The sequence below is a fragment of the Sarcophilus harrisii genome, chromosome 6 (genome assembly GCF_902635505.1).
Source record: "Sarcophilus harrisii chromosome 6, mSarHar1.11, whole genome shotgun sequence".
Taxonomy (NCBI): Eukaryota; Metazoa; Chordata; class Mammalia; order Dasyuromorphia; family Dasyuridae; genus Sarcophilus; species Sarcophilus harrisii.
Genome location: NC_045431.1, coordinates 83,646,742 through 83,666,343, shown reverse-complemented (window position 1 = coordinate 83,666,343; position 19,602 = coordinate 83,646,742). Strand labels below are relative to the sequence as shown.

The 19,602-nt window shown below is 31.8% G+C and overlaps 1 protein-coding gene across 7 annotated transcripts in view; it reads right to left on the bottom strand.

The window, feature by feature from the left end:
* Positions 1-19,602, bottom strand: part of GRIA2 (glutamate ionotropic receptor AMPA type subunit 2) — a 167,341-nt gene that overhangs the window by 43,042 nt on the left and 104,697 nt on the right. For all 7 annotated transcript variants that reach the window (XR_004230324.1, XM_031943065.1, XM_031943061.1 and 4 more), the window contains exon 6: positions 17,357-17,518. Coding sequence is in view for 6 of the 7 variants with exons in the window: in XM_031943065.1 (XP_031798925.1) it covers positions 17,357-17,518 (162 nt within the window). In the remaining variant the exon portion in view is untranslated. The remainder of the gene's footprint in view (positions 1-17,356; positions 17,519-19,602) is intronic.

Genomic DNA, 19,602 nt, shown 5'->3' with positions numbered 1-19,602 from the left:
ACAGTAAAGAAAATGACTGAATACAAGTAATCTCTACCACAGGATCACACATGCGGAGCAGACATAAAAGCTGGTGTCCAACTAGTACAAATTCTTGATTTTTATAAAACAGGAAACTGAGGTCTTATGTCACTTTGAATATTGATCATGAAAGCAATTTTCTTTGTGAACTTACATTAGATATTTTAATGGCTGCTTTTAATTATTTATTAACCAGACTTTACTTAAATTTTCATTTTGTTTTGAACAAGTTTATGCACAATAGTGATCTCTGAAAAAATATATATATTTTTTTTTTGCTCAGGATAAAGCAAATAATTTTGATGTACTTGAAATATCAAATATAATTGACTGCAGACTGGCTTCACAAAATGGAAAGGAAGATATTGCTAATACAGAAACATTTCTTGGGATATTGAGGAAAAGTACTAAAAATAAGATAATCTTGCACACACACACACACAAAAATGGAACAATTAGTTATTTTGCTCCTGAGGCAGTTTATATAAAGGTCCTTTGCACCTTCCAGGCAAACTAGCTTTCTACTAAGATGTGCTGTGGAAAAGACCTGAGTAATTTGGATAAATGTTCTAGCACTTGATCAAAAATTAGAGGAAGGATCATTTGCTGATCCTAAGTATCTCTTGGGATCTAATATTAAAATAAGGTTCAACTCCAGGGGGTCCTGGATATATTTAAAAATATATATTTTGTAACTATTTTAACATAATTTTGCTTCCTTCTTAATCCTAAATACTTTTTCATACACTTAAAAACTATTTTGAGAAGGGATTCATAGGCTTCACAAGACTGCCAAAGGATCCTAGGATACAGAAAGAATTAAAGACTCCTGCTCTAAAAGTGGCATTGGAGTTATCTTAGTAATGAAGGGGAGAGAGAGAGAGAGAGAACATGTATGTATACATCTATATACACATATAAATTTACATATGCATATATATCTATATATACATACATGGGCACATACACATTTCTAAGAGGCTGATTTTCTTTGACTACAATCTAATGTTTACTTTTGATTTGATTTTTAAAGATTTCCATCATAATAATTGAGGATAAAAATATATGAGACTTGTCTGAAAAATTTTACTGAATCTAATTATATATTATCAAAGAGCTATAAAACAATGAAGTTAGTAGTCTTTTTCTCATTTCATTTGAAATAGGGAAAATATTTGAAAGATGAGATGTTTACCCAAAGAAAAATATTTTTCCCTGTCAGTTATAGAAATTTAAAATAGCTGCTAAGAATGTCAATAATAAATATTTTCTTAAAATTAAATGAATATTCTTAAAATTATGGGGATTTTATCTAAAAAGTAACTCAAACGTATTACTATTACTTTTTCTTGGAACAGAGTTGTAAAATTTCTAAGTTTATGTTACTTTAACTTTAATTTTTTGTATTTTTCTCTTCAGCATCACAGCTTCCTCAAAGTGCCAAAATGTAGCAGGGTGTATTCCTCCTATCCCCCTTGCTAGTCATTTTTTCCATCCTTGGCTGAATTCTTGTTATAGTTATCCACTCTCAGGACTACAGGAAATGACTGTCTCCATGTTTCCCTCCTCTAATCTCCCATTCCTACAAGTTTCCCCTTTGTCTTCTGGAAAGTATATAAGAACATAGGTCCTAAATCCCTGTCACCTTTCTTCAGGAGAACTTTACCTATTTACAAATGTCTCTCATGAAATTCATCCATAATATAATGAAAATAAAACCAGACTTTTATGTACTGGAAGTTCATCATTAGACTTTCCCATACCATAGATATAAATTAATGCTCAGCATGACCCCAACTAATTCCTTCTCCTAGCTGCAGTCTTCTCTGCAACAGTTTCCTTGTCTCTTCTTCAATTCTCCTTAAAAAATCTTTTCTCTCAGCCTCTTATATTTACCCCAAGTGGCAGAAAGTCTAATTTCACTTCCAAATTAAAGTTATTACTCTGCATTTTTTCCTAATAAATTCATTTGCGAGACCTATCAAAAATAAATCTTCTTTAGCTCCTTACTTGAATTTTGTCATTGATTCATCACTGAACATTGAGGTAACATTTATATTACATCTATGTTTGGTTTTCTTGAGACATTTTCTTACAATTAAAATGTTCATTCCCAGCAAAACATTTTAGTAAACCAATAGGAAACATCTATGTGCTTAAATTTAACTGAAATTAATACATTTATTCAGGTCTACTTTTCCAGATACAATTTAGTGCAGTCTCTGAAGAGGGACCTTCGTCTTCAGAACCTCCAAACACAGCATTACTCTTTTAAAGTGCTGAAGTATGTGGGGCAGATCAATTACTTTAGTTTTATATTTAAAATTAATACTATCTTTCTCTATTCATAATTCTTACAAGAAAGCATAATGTAGAGCCTTATTCCATGGCTCTGTCTCATTTGGAATTGATAGGATGATAAACTTTCAAATATATTGAAAAACTTGTCATAAAACCATAAAAGAGACTTGTGTTACAGGATACAATGTGAACATTCAGCTCTCTTCCTTCTTTTTAATCTCAATGGATTTTTAGGTACTCTCAATAGACATCACTCATTCTGGCCCAACCTAGCTTTTTACAGAACTATAACTAGGGCAGGGGGTCTGAGGCTTTGTCCCAAGGCATTCAAGTTTAGATAGTACTGAGTATAACACATTAGTTACTAAGAATAATTAAAATCCATTTCTTTTTATCCAGCATTTTCTTCAGCATAACTACTCCCCCTCTCATGAGCTTTACCTTGCCACAGCCCCACCTTACTATAATGATCACTGTATTCAAGAACATAAGACAACAATCAACTAATCAACCAACCAATCAACAATGATAACCTTGTATTCTGTTTTTCTACTCTGCCCTTCTGAATGTCTTGATTATTTTTTTTATTTTAGTAATTATAATGTGGACATTTTCTACATGATTGCACATAAAAACTCATTGTATTCTTCATCTCAGGGAAGTTTAAGGAGAGAGGAGGGAGAGATAGAATTCAGAAAATGTTTAAAATTGTTTTAACACATAACTGAAAAAAAATATTATTTAAAAATTGATTTCAGGTTATTCTTCTTGTTTCTTACCTAGCTATGAATGTTTAATATTTCTTGAATGGAATGGAATTGAAATAGCAGTGTTTTAATAACCTATAGAAATTTGTTCAAATCTCACATCTAGCATTTACTTAGTTCTTTGATATTAGGCAAATCATGCATCAAGTAAACCTTTGCTTCTATTTTCCTAGAGGGGAACCACTCCATTGTGCTTAAGTTGAAAAGTATCCAGCACAATGTCACAAAATATTGGCATAGATTCTTATTTTTATATTGATCCTGGAAAAAAGGCTTGAATGCAAAATAAAAACTGAAGGATTGAAAAGAGAAAACAATGCCAATCTTAATCCATTAAGTTAATACTCAACATATAAAGTTTTAATTATATAAAATTCCTTGCATTACTCAAAGCCTTTATTTGGTTCTTCTCAATGTCAATGATTTCTGTGAATTTTTGCTAGCTATAAAGAAATGAAATAGTTATATCATACAAGAGACAGAGGATGCTCTTCTTCTCCATCTTTCTCACCATGCTTATTGCTAAGAGTATGTGTATCTTTAGAAGAAAGATCCCTCAGATATCTACTCCCTCCTAAAAAATACTAGAAACTAATCAAGTGTCAGCATGATCACCCATTTGAATTAAAGACATAATCATACAAAGCACTGATCAGGGATGAAAGGAAGGAAACACTATATGTAATCTAGTTGCTTTGGTTTATGGTCTACATATGTGCCTCATTACTTTTTGTAATTCAACATGTTCACTTTTTTGGATTGAGTAATTAGATATTTCAGTTTTATTTTACCATTTTCTGAACCACACATAAATCAATTTGAATGGAACATCATCATGACCCAGCTAGCTCCATCTTTGAAAGAGAGAAAAATAAGCCTTCACATTGCCTGGATGTTTATGTTCCATAAAATCTCTCTGCTGAATTTGGGCATTTATATTCTATTGGGGGATATTATGCTTTTGCTAAGCTATATTGCATTCACATTATAACAACCCAGGAAGGAGAAATCTGCTAAAATGTTTTTATGGTCCATTTTCCAAATGTGCTATTTATTCAATACTAAAGGTATATTTATTGTTCCTTATTTTTCAAAAAATTATACCTAACACTGATTTTAAACATGTTTCCATGTCCAATAGTCATCAACCAGTTTATTCTGTGACTTGCTGTTATAATCATGGATGCCAGGAGCCAATGAGTTCCCTGCCAACCATATAGTAAATGAAAAGGTAGAGTGCAACTCTCTATCTCCCACAGAGAAAAAAGGGGAAAAAAATCCACAAATAAAATTACTTTGAGGATCTGTGATGGTGCATAGGTGTAAGAAGTTCTCTCACTGATATGGATCTCAATCTATCATTAACTTAGAAGGCAGCTTTGGAGCAGCTAGGTGGTGCAGTGGATAGAGTACCAGCCCTGAATTCAGGAGGACCTGAATTCAACTCTTGTCTCAGACACTTCCTACCTCTGTATCCCTGGGCAATTCACTTAACCGCAATTGCCTTGGTGGGGAGGGGGGAGATTCAGCAGCTTTTACATCAAAGGATTGAAAGGTTTAGACTGTGATATTTCAGAAAGCAGATGAAACTTGAATTACAATCAAGAATCACCTATCCAGCATAACCAAGTATTATCCTTCAGGGGAAAAGGTGGATTAAATGGAATATAGAACTTTCAAGTACTCACAATGAAAATACCAGAGCTGAACAGAAAATCTTTCAAAAACAAATTTCAGAAGTAGCATAAGGGGGTATTCAGGAAAGAAAAATCATACTAATAAGGTTAATCTGTTTATATTCCTATGTGGGAGGATGATACTTGTAACTCATAAGAATTTTCTCATTATTAGGGCAGGTAGAAGAATAGATAAACAGAAAGCACAGGTGTGAGTTGAATATGAAGAAATAATATGTAAAAATATAATTAAGGAGTGAAAGAGGAATATACTAAGAAAAAGATAAAGTGAGAGGTAAGTTGGCATAAATAATCTGTCATGGAAGAGTCAAAAAAAGAAGAAAGACACAAACAAAGAAAATAAGAAAGAAAAGAAGGAAGGAAGGAAAGAAGGAAGGAAGGAAGGAAGGAAGGAAGGAAGGAAGGAAGGAAGGAAGGAAGGAAGGAAGAAAGGAAGGAAGGAAGGAAGGAAGGAAGGAAGGGAGGGAGAGAAGGAGGAAGGGAGGAAGGGAAGGAAGAAAGGAGAAAGGGAGGTAGAGAGAAAGGCTGGAAGGAAGTAAAAAAATTACAAAAAGGCAGTGTTCTGTAATAATGTATAAAAAGATATTCTTAAAAAGCAGAATTCTGGTCCCATTTATAACATGTACTAGCTATATGACTCCTGTCAAATCTTTTAACCTTTCCTTACTTCAATAGACTCTCTCAGATTACAAATTGCAGAGGAGATAGTCTTCAATGTTTCTTCACAGAGAAACCCCTAACCCAATGAAGTCACAGGTCCAGTCCAAAAGAAAATGTTTTCATTATTGATCGACTAGCCTCCTTTTTCTGTGAAGCTTCACTAGACTTAACTATGAACTCTGATTACAATCAAATTCTTAAAGCAATAGCACCCATATCTCCTAATTTCAGAGTTTATTCAACTAAAATGATGAAATAAAACTCTCTTAGATATAGTCACCCTCTCCACATCACTATCCCCAAGATTGATGACAGACCCAGCTTGTGAAGCCAAAAGATAGACTTTTGATCTCCTCTAGGTGTACTCTGAGCTAAATTATCTAACCCAGGGAAGGTTGTCTGGAAGCCTTCTCCAGGGAAAACAGGCTTTAGTCTTACAAGTGGTAACTGCAGAGAATTTGTGAATTCATAACCACAACCAACTTTTTCCCTCTCATCACTTGGAGTCTTAGAATAATATTTGTAACTGAGAAGACCAGATCACTAAGGTTGTCTCAAATTGGATCTCCTTTCCCAACCAGGCTAGTTAGATCTGCTCAACTGTAAATTCTGTCCTTTCTCCCCCACTTTGTCCAGGATATATCATCAGATAGCCCCAGAGTCTGAATCTCTGCACAAATTCTGTCCTTGATTCTTGGCCTTTCTCCCCATCCATTTACCATTCTACTTGGGTTTCTTCATTGGATTAGTAAAAGTGCTGTTTGAGTCCTCCAAATTCCTTAACCTGAAGCAAATTTCCCACCTTGGAGACTTATGTCTATGATTGATATTTCTCTTTTAAATTCACATCATTAAAAGCACACATTTACTGAATACTTGATTACATGAAAAATTATACTGAAAGTTGTACAGAAATTATTACATTTTCTTTCCTATGAGTGTTCATTCAAAACAATCAAAACTCACATTAAATACTATAGAGAACTTATAGCTAGTTGGTCAGTAAACATTTAACTAACACACAAATTAACTTGTTCACTTTTTATTTCTCATATTTGTACCAAGCCTAAGAAAAACATTGTAAAATAAGCCATTCCTCTTCAAATTACCCAAATTGCTCAGGATAATTTTTCTAATTGAATATTTTTATTTATTTTACAAAGATGAAATAAATATTTACTAATTTTACTAAGATGAAATTAATATTATAGTATGATAATGTATAATAATAAGTAACAAGGCATTTTACAAACCTTAAATCAACATATAAATATTGCCTATCATAACTAAGATCACTTATTAAATTGGGAAGCATGGTAGGAAGAAAAATTTTAATAATGGTACATTTTATACTTAATTTGAAGATTTCTCTGATAAAATCTCTTCTAATAACTCTTTCTGAAGTGGGAACCAACATTGGTTTTAAAACCCAACAAAATGCAAGTGCCACATTCTATTGATTTGGGAAAATATTATAACAGGGGATCTCTGTCTTGTAATGATCAATAGGTTAGATAACTCAAAAAGCTTTATCAATTTTTTTTTATTTATTTTTTCCCAGTCATTACAACTAATAAATTTCAGTGAAATAAGGCATGGAAGTTGTAAGTGGAAGGAGGGTACTATTTTTTGGGTAAAATAATCATATTGATTGAACAAAAAGAAATATTCTTGAAGTTCATTATTTGCAACACTGAATTAAATGCTAATAAATTTGTATTTCTCATTAGAAATTAAGTCATATTTCTTAAGAGAAGTTTACATAGTATCATATCAGTGGTTCTATTTTTAAAAATAGTTTCAGAGGAAAAGAAATGATCAAATTAGAGATTTAAGGGTTAAAGGAAACAGTGGACTGCTAAAATATTCTTCCACAAAGGCTGTTTCCACAAGGCTTACAGAAAATATTCAAAGCAATAATTATAACAATAATAATAATAATATATATGAAGTTAGCATAAATAACCTAGAACTATTGAAAACTATAAAGTTTTTTCTAGCTGAACAGCATATGTTTGAAAAATATATTTTATATTTAGGTATTCAGGTTGTCTTCATTTAAAATTCAAATGTGTTCCATCTTCTGGAAAAGCTCTGCCAGGGATAAGGTCACCTTTAATTTACTGTAAAGCATATTGAACACATGCCCTTTGAAACTCCTGCATGAAAGCATAAAATCTTCATTAAACCTCAACTTCCTTTGTAAGCAACATGACGAACATCACATCTTGTAAGAGTTAGAAGAAAAAGTAGTTGACAATAAACAAAACAGCCTATTTGTCTATTCCTCCATATCAGAAGTAAAACAGATGCTTTGGGAAATCCGTCACCAGGAACAAGCCAATACCAAGTTCCCTAGTTAAGAGTGGGGTATAGGAAGGGACACATACAATTTAGTTTTGCCTAAATTATCTAGATTGGATGAGTTGATTTAAGGATTGTGCTCTTCTGGGATAATGGATTGTAGGTGATGAAGCTATGATTTCTTTGTATTGAGGATTTAACAACTGACTATGAGTTAAAATATACATTCAAGGGAATCTCCAGAGGCACTGAGAGGCTATGTGGAACATTTTCAGCCCAAAATCACACAAGATAGTTAGATTCAGGGCAGGTATCAATTCAGGTATATATATTTTTTTACTATCTATACATACATGCATGCATGCAGATAGATCTAAATATATATAGATAAATGCATGTATGTTATATATATATATGTAAATATAACAGAAATGGAGAAATAGAGGTGTATGTGTTTATGTTTATATTTGTATATACATATACTTACATGCACAAATATTTATCTGTCTAAACTGGATCTAATGGATCATTAATATGGAGAACCTCCAGTATGGAAACTGCTTCCAACTATTCCGGATTAATATCTGTCTCTAATTTATAGCCTTAATGAGTTTCTTGGAATACTTAGAATTTTAGATGTCATGATCATGGTTACACCTGTCAGCCTTAAAGTCATATTTTCCTAATACCAAGTGGTCCTCTAACTACCATGTGCTTGGCACATATTTATTGATTGACCAAGCTTAATTTTTGATAGATTTTATGCCAGTGTAATTTAAAAGATTTAAGAGATCTACATTATCTAAATTCAAAACATCATCTGTATTACTTTTTCAATTTAGAATTTCAGAAATCATCAGGGACTATATGTAACCCTGTCTTTCACTGGATCACAGGAGCAAACAGTGGACCTGAGATCAAGATCTTAGTTGCATGTTTGTCCAATTGGACAAATATTTACTATCTCTTTCCTTGTGTAGGGTCCTATTTTGGGCCCTGAAGATAAAAGTTAGTTCTGCTTCCAGAAACTTAAATGAATACTTCAAGGATGCACAAAGACCATGGTCCCTCTATAATTTTATAGGTTTTCTTCAAGAGTTTGTGGCAGAAAAAATAATTAACCTGTGTCCAATATGAAAAAAACCTTTTCTAAACTTAAATAGGCTACTCTTGGGACAACAGACTGCACTTAAAGCTTTTCCAGTAGCTGCAGATGCTACAAGAGTTAGTGACAAAGCTTTCAGCAACCCAGAATCTTTTCTGTGCCAGAAGAAGACATATCTTCTCCTTTAGAATATTGTTTAGAACTTTATCCAATTTGTGTATTTCCCTCTTCTTACCCCATAATTCTGAATTTTTGTTCATTTGAAGACATCAGGGTGACTGTGGATGCTTAAAGATTTTACCTGTAAAACATAAGTCTAACAGGTCCTTTCTGGCATGGAAACTTGTATGGATTAAAGTCAACCATCAACTGGCCACCTGAGGACCAACGTGATTCAAATGAAAAGTTCCTTATCAGAAAGTTAGCCAATAGGTACTGAATGATTTGGGCAGCAACCACTCACAAAATCATCTACTAAAATCATAGAGAATTCCAAAAGTGCATAATTAGATAAAGTATATTCTCACAATCTTTTCAAATACTCAGTTTGTATAAATATACATCTGTACAAACACAGATTGCTTTTATAAATTTGTATAAATATAGATTATTTAATTTTAAAATTTGTACTTAGATGTTTGTATATTTTGATTCTATGCACATTCTTTAATTCCTAGGTGCCCTGAAGAATTGATTTACAGAGATGTATTTCAGATATTAAAAATCCTTTAAGTTGAAGACCCATTGAACCTAATTTTTTCTCTGCTTAAGCTACTCTCTTTGGCAAGTAGAACAACTTAAAACCCATAAAAAACTTTTTTAAAAGCCTCTCAATTTCGAGTTAATATACAAATACATTACATATTAATTAAAGAACTTAAAGAAGCAACTTAGCTTCCAGAAACTCCTAATAAACTCTCTGGAGATACTAACTTAGAAACTACATAAAAAACTTTTTTAAAAGCCTCTCAATTTCGAGTTAATATACAAATATACATTACATATTAATTAAAGAACTTAAAGAAGCAACTTAGCTTCCAGAAACTCCTAATAAACTCTCTGGAGATACTAACTTAGAAACTTTAGCATTGGGACATTTAACAATATACCATACTGAAAGATCTAGTGTTTCCTAACATAAAGTAGGAGTAGTTGATATAGTGAGATTGGATGCACCATATGATAAGTTCAAAGGGATAAAGCCATAACTTGCAAAGAAGTTATATTTTAAGTAATATCCCATAAGAGTTCACATAAAAAAATAGCAAGAGTGGTGAATCACTTTTCAACCAGTGGCAAATCATTTTTTCCATAAACTGCCTCTCTACATCCTTTTTTAGGGAAAGGAAAATATGTATTTCAATTTTATAGTGTATATATTGGTAGAATGGTGTCAAATTATTCATGTCGAATTATGCCCATCACATTTCATGTCATCAAGGAAAACACTCCCCACTTTTCCTGGGTAGCTAGAAAATATGGAAGCACTGTCAAGACCTTAATACAGATTTCATAATAATAAAAATAAGGATAATAATCATTTTAATATCTTTATTTCTGTGTCATAACTTGCCTCACAAAGTATTTTCACAAAAATTATTGAGAGAGATAGGCCTATTTGTTGTTAATGTCCTACAAAATGCTTCAGCTGAGACTGAGAGTTTATATGATAGCAGAAGACTATTACAATTTTGGAAACAATATTACATCTACTTTCAGAAGAGGAAATGAAAACTCAGGGAAAAAAATGACATCCCCAAGGTCACAAAATAATTAAACCAGTATTAAAATTCAAATTCTAAACTCAATCCTCTGCTTTTTCTATTAAGCCAAGATGGAAGGTAGAACTCTAAATACCCACAATAACTTGGCAATCACTACTCTTTAAAAATTACAGTTCAGTATTAAACATGTTTATCTGTTGCACAGAGCCATACCCACACTGGGGCAATTGGGGATTTTGCCTCACTTAAGAGCTTTTGAGATCCAAAAGAATTGCCAACTTTCCCTTTCCATAATTACTTTAAATGTTTCATAATGTTTTCTGGAAATAATGTAGTACAAAATTTCTAGATTAATAAAAGTTTAATTTTTTTTACATTTAATTCTGTTACACATGATTTTTACTGTCTTAAAAAATAGTAAATGTTTATACAGGGTATACCTATAATCTTAGTGTATGTACTAAGACCCAAGGAAGGGCAACAGAATACTTGTATATTGTCAGATCAGGGCTATTGATGTGTCAGTGCACTAAGACCTTTAGTATGTCCTAAATAAATGTTTTTTTTTTTTTTTTAAAGAGTGGATATCATAAAATTAAAGCTTAAAACTGTACTAACACTTTTAAATTATCTTGTAAAATACTTTAAAGTTTACTAGTCACTTTACATATATTGCTTGTTCCTCTGGCAATGTTAGGAGGTGAATGAATGCTCACTATCTCCATTTTTCAGATGAGGAAACTAAAAATGAGAACAATTAAGCAGTTTGTAGAGAGTCAGAATTTTAGAAAGTATCAAGGAATTGAATAGGTCTTTGTGACTCCAGCACTGTACATAGCATGGCAACTAGCTGCTTCTAGTCTATACAGACATTTATTACTCAGTACTGATGTTCTAGCAATCAACCTCCTAGTCACTAAATGAAACTTGTTTAATTTAAGTAAATTTAGGAGAACCTCCTTCAGGTCGCTAAGTTATAATTTAATGCAATAAATAAGCATTTTATTGGCATTATAGTGCTAAGGTAAATTCAATTTTAAGACTTAGGATAACTTGATTTTAAAATGTAATTTAGTGGATTCATTGGGTTACAATCTAATACTAGTTACTACTAAAGTTTAGTGTTTAGTAAAACAAATTTCATCTGAGAGTTGGGAAGGGGCTCCATATTGTCAGGATAATCAAAACTCATTTATAATATTACCTAAAATTATTGTCTAAAATTAAGAGAAATTCAGTTACTAATCCATATCACATATTTAATAAGGATAAGGCAGGGTTTGAACTTGGTATAATTCAGAGCACACTGGATAGAATGCTGCTTTTGGAGTCAGGAAGACCTGAATTCAAATCTAGTTTTTTACTAGCTGTGAGACTCTAGGAAAGTCATTAAATCTGTTTGCCTCAGTTTTCTCAACTATAAAATGAGCTGAGGAAGGAAATAGCAACCCATTTTAGGATATTTATCAAGAAAACTCCAAATGGAATGAAAGAATTGTACACATCTAAAAGTGACTGAACAAAAACCATAAATTACTAACTCAATCTCTAATGTACTTGTCATTATTCTTGTCTCTTATTCATACACTATTATTATATTGTTAGATAATGTCAAGGATGATGATTCATTAATGATTCAAATTAGAGATAGGCTTGGTCTTATTTGATGTGTTGTCTTAGTATGGCAAACCATACTTGATGCATATTGCTCATATATAAGGAGTTCTACAATTCCTTGGTTTGCTCCTTTTTCTCCTCTGCCTATAAAGGTAGAACACTTTGCATTCATTGACAGCACTCTGGAAATATTGCTTTTTTTCATCCATTAGACAGATTGCAAGCCTCCCATAGGCAAAATGTTACTCTATGCCAAAGAATCCCTTTATTCATGCTCAGAAAACTTTGTTCTTTATCCCCAACTAAAGAGTTTCTACTCCCACCTGAACCTGAAATCTAATTGAAGATTCTTATTTATCTTTAAAAGCTTTGAAACTAAGAGTTCCAGAAAAGATTACTCAGACTAAGTCCCTTCACTTCCATTTAAGAAAGCGGAGATCAAAAAGTTGCCCATAGTCATTCATGGCATAACAGCAACAAGAAGCCAGGCCTTCCAAATCTTACACCTGTGTTTTTTCTACTATAGCAGAAAACTTTTGAACCTCCTCTGCTAGATAGTAGTTCTCCCCCCCCTCAAGCCAATCAAATGAAAAGGACACAGCAATGAGGGAGATTATGACTGGGAAGAGATTCAAGCAAAGGCCATAGGTCTCTTGTATATTGTTAGGTCAAGGATCTCTCTCTGTCTCTGTCTCTGTCTGTCTCTCTTTTTCTCTCTGTCACTCTCTCTCTCTCTCTCTCTGTCTCTCTCTCTCTTTCCAAATTGGCATTAGAGTTCACTCAATGCATTGCTTACAGATTTATGGTCTTTTATTCCACTTAAAAAAAAAATCATGCATCAAGAACATCAATAATGATTTGGCTTCCAAGAGTGTGTGTTTTTTTTTTTAAGTGACTGTTTTTGTTCTGATCACTGTCACACCAAGAAACAGTGTGAGCCTCCAGAATGACTAATAGAGGATTTGAAAGGAACAAGTTGCTTCCATTTGCAAATGAATGAACTCATGCACTCTCCATCCAAGAACTTGTGCAGCAATATTCATGTGGGTAGATTAAGAAATGTCTACAAAACTGAAGTAACAGTCAAGCCTCTATTTTGTACTCTAAGAGGATGAGAAGAACTCATATGTTTAAAAAAAAAGCCCTATGTCTATTTGAGTTGTCAGAAACACATTTACTATCTATAGAAATGCCCTTCTCTAAAGATGAGTTCAGAGAAGCAGGCATAATTTCAGTTCTTTGAAATTTATATCTATCAAAACAATAAATGCTGAGTGCCAGTGCAGGTGACTAAATCAAACTATTCTTTCATTCTCCTCAAGTAGCAGAAAATAAATTTGTTTTTTTTTTTAAATAAATATACTGTCTAGATTTCATCGATTTATTTTTTTTTTAAAGCATGAGGATCTTTAAAAAGCCAAAAGAGCAAAATTCCACAGCTTTATATTCAATGCTTAGGATGAAATAGACAAAAAATGAGATAAAAAATTAAATAGTCATTATTTTAAAAAATGATTTTCAGACCTCATCACCCATGTTATGGCATTTATTTTCTTTATTGTTAATTATGAAGTTAACTAAAAAGATCTTTGATTAGGATTATAGATAGAGATAGAAGAGATGTCAGGAAGATCTTTTACTTCAACCCCCTCACTTTCCAGATAGGAAAACTGAGGTTCAGAAAGGTTAACAATACATAGGTAGTAAATAGCATAGGCTGAACTCAAAGACAGATCTTTTGTCTTCAAATTCAAGATTCTTCTGTATCTCATGTTTTCTCCACAGTATGTCTATTTTTTTTTTCACAATCACAAGTAAGAATAAAGATAAAGATATAATATATATGTGTAGGTATATATATATATATATATATATATATAATTTGATCTAATATGAATTATTACATTTATTAGTGTGTGTATATATGTATACACATATATGGATTAGACTTAGAAGTTATTATATTTATTATGTAAAATATATAAATATAAAATTAGACTTAAATGTGATTGTTAAATATATAATAATATTTATATGAAATATACCATTTTATTATAAATTATTTAGATAATTTATTATATATGATTTACATATATTTATATTACTATATAAGCAATTATATATTTCACAATCCCATTAAGGTCTAATTCAACTTCTTATTATACATTTTTAAAAGCTCAATTCCCTTCCCTTTCTTGTCTTTTGTTGTTTATCTATCACATATAGAAAGTTCTTATCACAGTGAATAAAAAAAATCTCACTTATAACCTACTGGTCTTCAGCTAATCCTTCCTAATTGGCTCTCATAGGAAGAGAAAAAGGCTTAATTTTCAGTAGCTGCCTGTGCTTTTCAGCAAGAGATTTGCTGCACACTGGAAATGGTATAGGACCCCCCTGTTTGATAGTAGAAGCATGTTACATGTCCTCCAAAGGGTTGGTTCTCTCTGGAAAAAATCTTAGGTTCATTTCCCTACATATTTTGGCCTGAATAACTAAAGAGGGTCAAGCCGTGTAGGTGACCTTGTTTCCTTCAAGATCGGGATACATTGGAATGTCCTTGTGCACAGGGGAAAATGGTCAACTTTTTCACATGTCCAATTGTGAAACCTTTCCTGGATATTGTTGAGTATGTGAGAGCAACAATCGTGTTGGTCTGAATGCAGTGTCTAATGATTGCTAGTCACCGTGAAAGAAAAAGGAATAAGCATTTTAAGCATTTTTGTACTATGTGCCAGGCACTATGCTAAGCAAACCAACCTTGTGAAGTAGGTATTATTATTATCCCCATTTTACATTTGAAGTTTTGAAGGCAGAGATTGCCCAGGGTCACAGAGTTATAATTAACTGAAGCTAAATTTCAATTCAATTCTTCTTAATTTCAAGTCCAGTGCTCTGTACACTACTAATCCTCAATGCAATGGAAAGAATCCTAGATTTGGAATCAAAGGATTGAGTCCATATCCCAGCTCTGCCAGTAATCACATATGACCTTGAGATGACCACTTAACCTTGTAACTTTTCTTCCCTCAATGACCTCTAATATATCTTCCAACTCCAAGAACCTGTCTTGTGCTTAGTTTCTTTAACTGTAAAGTGAAAGTGTTGGTTTAAATGATCTTTAAAATGCAACATAATCCCAAATCAATGCTGCTTTTATATTGCCTAATATGCAGAGAAGGAATGACTTTGTACTAGGAAGAAACATAACATCATACATGGTAGTAAATTATTTCAGTGTATCTTTGAAAATGTGGTTTGTCTTATTTTAAATTATATTAATTTACTTAAATATATAATAAAAATTTTTTCAGATATATAAAAAAGGAAGAATGGCAAATGTAGTTTAACTCAAACTAATATTTATTCTCTTACCTATAAAATAATAATTCTTTTCAAAGGCATATAAGCAGAATAATTGTAAAGTTTTAATTAGGAGACTGAAATTCATGTCTGGACTTCAAGTAATTCACATTACCTCTCTAAGTCTCAGTTTCCTCAGCTATAAAATGAGAAGTTTGGACTGAATAATCTCTAAGATTTCTCCCACTCAAACATTTTATGATTATATGACTACTTAAAAATCTTGTTAAAATAAAATCAAGAAGAAAAAACACCACAATTTTAAGTATACATTGGGAATAACAAATGAGGCTTAAATATACATGTATATTTATATTTATATATGGGTTTATATGCATATATTGCTACATATATGCACATAAATTTATTATAACATTTATATCAATATTGCATATATACATGTAAAAGCAGAGTCTTCTGAGTTCTCAAAAAAATAAAAGTCCAAACCATTTATCCATTCTAGATATCTAGATATGAGACTTTTCCTAATATTTTATATATATATATATATATTTCAAAGTCTAGACAGTCAGCTGCATAAAAGATATATCAACAAAGGACAAATTATTTGACTGAATATTCTTCTTATAAATAAATGAAGAAAAAATATTTAAAAAGAGAATATGTCTAAATAAATGTATTTATATGTACAATATATAAAAATATATGTGCAAATATAACAGAGAGATTTTTTATGATTCATCAGAGTACCATTTATTATACTAAACTATGCTTTTTTGCTTTACACATAATTGATGATCATTTGCTGACTGGTTAGTTGGTAGTGGGTTGGAAGAGTATCTTTTTTCTAAATGAAGCCAGATAAATATTCATCTATCTTCTAATGACTCCCAAGGAACAAATAATCACAAGGTAGTATTCACTTAGTATTCTCTTTGCATTGTGCAAGTCATCTACATGCAAAGTGGAGAACACAGATTTTTTTTTTCCTTTCTGATACTAGATCAGATCATGCACAATCTGAAAAAGAACATTCATTATGCCATAAAGAAGTTTAGTATAGCACATAGAACATGGGTTTTAGAATGAAAAAAAATTATCTTTCCTCCAATCATGATTCATGTACTTAGTTTGTGATTTTAGGTGTGTCATTTAACCTCTCAGCTACTCATCCCTGAAAATATGTATAATAATGATAACAAATGCCACAAAATGTAGTTTAAGAGCATCCCTGGGGGGGAATGTATCTAAAGTATACTGTGAACCTTTAAGTATTATATAAATATGAACTATTACAATTATTGTGCAGATTGATGAAGGTAGAAAAGAAGATACAAAACTTAGAGAATAGGAATTTGGCCTCAAAATCAGAAAGACCTGTTTTCTTCCACCTACTCCCTCAACAAAATTCTTGCTGTTTGACATTAGACAAGTCACTTAAACTCAGAATCCCAGGAAACTGAGATTAAATAGATAAACAATAGATATATGAATCACTGAAAGAATGAAAGAAGGAATGAAAGTAGCAGGACAAAGGGCATTCATGGACTCCTAGTTCTTCAGTCCAGTGATGCAGGAAATCAAATCACCAGGAAGAAAATAGAGATTTGATAAAAGATATGGGCCACGTTATGAGCTTTGCTTATTATTTAGTTTGTTCTCCTCTCTCCATTAAGTAATCACAGTAAAGACAAATGGAATAAAATAAAATCACACTATCCACAATGAGTGGTAGTTCATTCCATAAGAATTAATGGTTAAAACCATAAACAATATTAAACTCATTTTGACCTCCTGACTATAATAGAAAAACAAATAAATAGACAAAAAGAAGCCAACCTTAATTGTACTTGTATGAGCTCCAGGATATTCCTTTTCCTCCAGTGTTGACCATCTCTGTACAAATTTGGACACTAGGGAATCTTCATAGTCAACAATCTGAAATCCTGAGACATTTGCTCCACCAAATTGAATTTTGGATAAATCCCCATCAGTAAATCCCTGGGTAGAGAACACATCATATCAGTTTAGTCACTCTAGACAAAGCACAAAAGTCAAAATTTATCCAGTCCCATAACACTCCCTGTGGGGCCACAACTTTCACAACACAGACATCACAGAGAAATTCATGGGAATTATGGGTATTTATAAGTCTGTGCCCAAATTACCTCCAAGCACAGAAACAGGAACATAGTACAGGACTAACAATGTTGATTGAATTTATGCATTATATTTTGCCTGAGATTGACATATTGATTTAAATCATCATTTTTGCCTTTGTATTTTTCCTTCGTACTGTTGTGACTACATAAACCATTCTGGTTCTGTTCAACTCACTCTGAATTAGTTCATACAATTTTTCCTAGGTTTCTCCAAGGGTTCTCCTTGTTTCTTCCTTCCTTCCTTTTTTTCTTTCTTAGCTATCACACAGTTAATAAAATGTCAAGGACCCTTCATTATTTCTTACATGGAAGTAGTAGTTCAATATATTTATACAGCTCTAACTTATTCAATCATTTCTTAATGAGTGGGGATACCCATTCTGAATTTTTAGTCTTTTGATATTTCAAAAGGATCTTCTTTAAATATTTTGTACATCCTCAGAAGTTATTTTCTTTAGGACTCTGAGGAGTGAAATGTTTATCTGTATTTAACTACGTGTGTATTTTTTACTTGTGTAAGGAGTTCAGATGAAAGTGAGGAACAAATATCAAACACTTCTATTTCTTTCTCCTTGCTTGTATACTCCTACATGTTCACTTCAATAATCTCAGACAATTTTCTGTGTCATCCCTTGTTCCTTTTCACACCTAAAATGTTTTTCTTCTTCTCCTTACTCATTATTCTTTTAAGATTATCAAAACATCTCCCCATTTCCAGGTTCCATATCTAACTAAATGTTTTCTATGTCTTAGAGATGAATGTAGAGTCCTGAGGAGACACATATAATTTCCACACATTAGAATGCAAACAATTTGTTTAGTCCCTAAGGATAAATTGCTCATGTTAATGTATGTTTCTCTCTTCTTGCATTTTACTTTAAAGTTTTTATACAATTTTTCACACATCAGGATTACTCAGAAGTTTTCTATTTCATTAAAATTCTATTTTTGACCTTTAGGATTCTATTCAGACTTGCTGAGCAAGTTATTCTTTCTTGTAAACCTACATCCTTTTGCTTCTGGAATGTGATATTCAAAGTTTTTTACTTCTTTAAATGGTGAATGCTAAATCATGCCTGATTCTGACTATGGCTCTTAGGTAACTGAATTATTTCTGACAGCTTATGGTATATTTTCTTTCACTGGGAAACTGAATTTTGATTGTAATGTGCTTGAAAGTTTTCATTTTGAGATTTCTACCAAAATATGACCAGTGGATATTTTCTACTTCCATTTGGCCCTCAGGTTCTTAGAAAATTGAAGTTGTTGTTTTCTGTTTATTTACTTTTTTTTTTTTTTTAAGATTTCTTAAAATACAGTGCCTATTGTCTTAATGATTATAACTTTCAGGGAATTCAATAATTATTATATAATTTATCTTTGATTTATTTTCTTCTAATTTTTAATTGACAGTCTATTTTCTTATTGTTTTTTAATGTATTCCCAATCTGATTTTCCTATGAAATACCTTATGCTTTCTAAATTTTTTTTCCATCTCTTGATTTTGTGTAAATATTTCTTTTTGTATTGTGGAATCATTAACTTCTATTTGGTCCATTCTAACATACAGGGAATTTATTGTTTGGGTAAAGTTGTATTTTTCTTGTATTAGTTTATTAAATTTATTTCTAATAATTTCTTTCAGTGTTCTCAAGTACTTTCCTTTATTTTCTTTAACACTCTCATTTCCTTTTTAAAACTCATACTTCTTCTCTTGCATCTTTAGCCTTCAGTTCCAGTAATGATACCTTCTTGTTTTTATTTTTCTGATGTCTAAGAAAATATTTAGAGTATGTGCATCCATAATTTTCAATTTTCTATTAAGGATAATGTACCACAAGTGGAAATAAACCTCTATACTTTCCTCAGAGAAATGGAATAATAAAAGTTATTTTTGAAGCCTATCACCAGAGAACATTGATG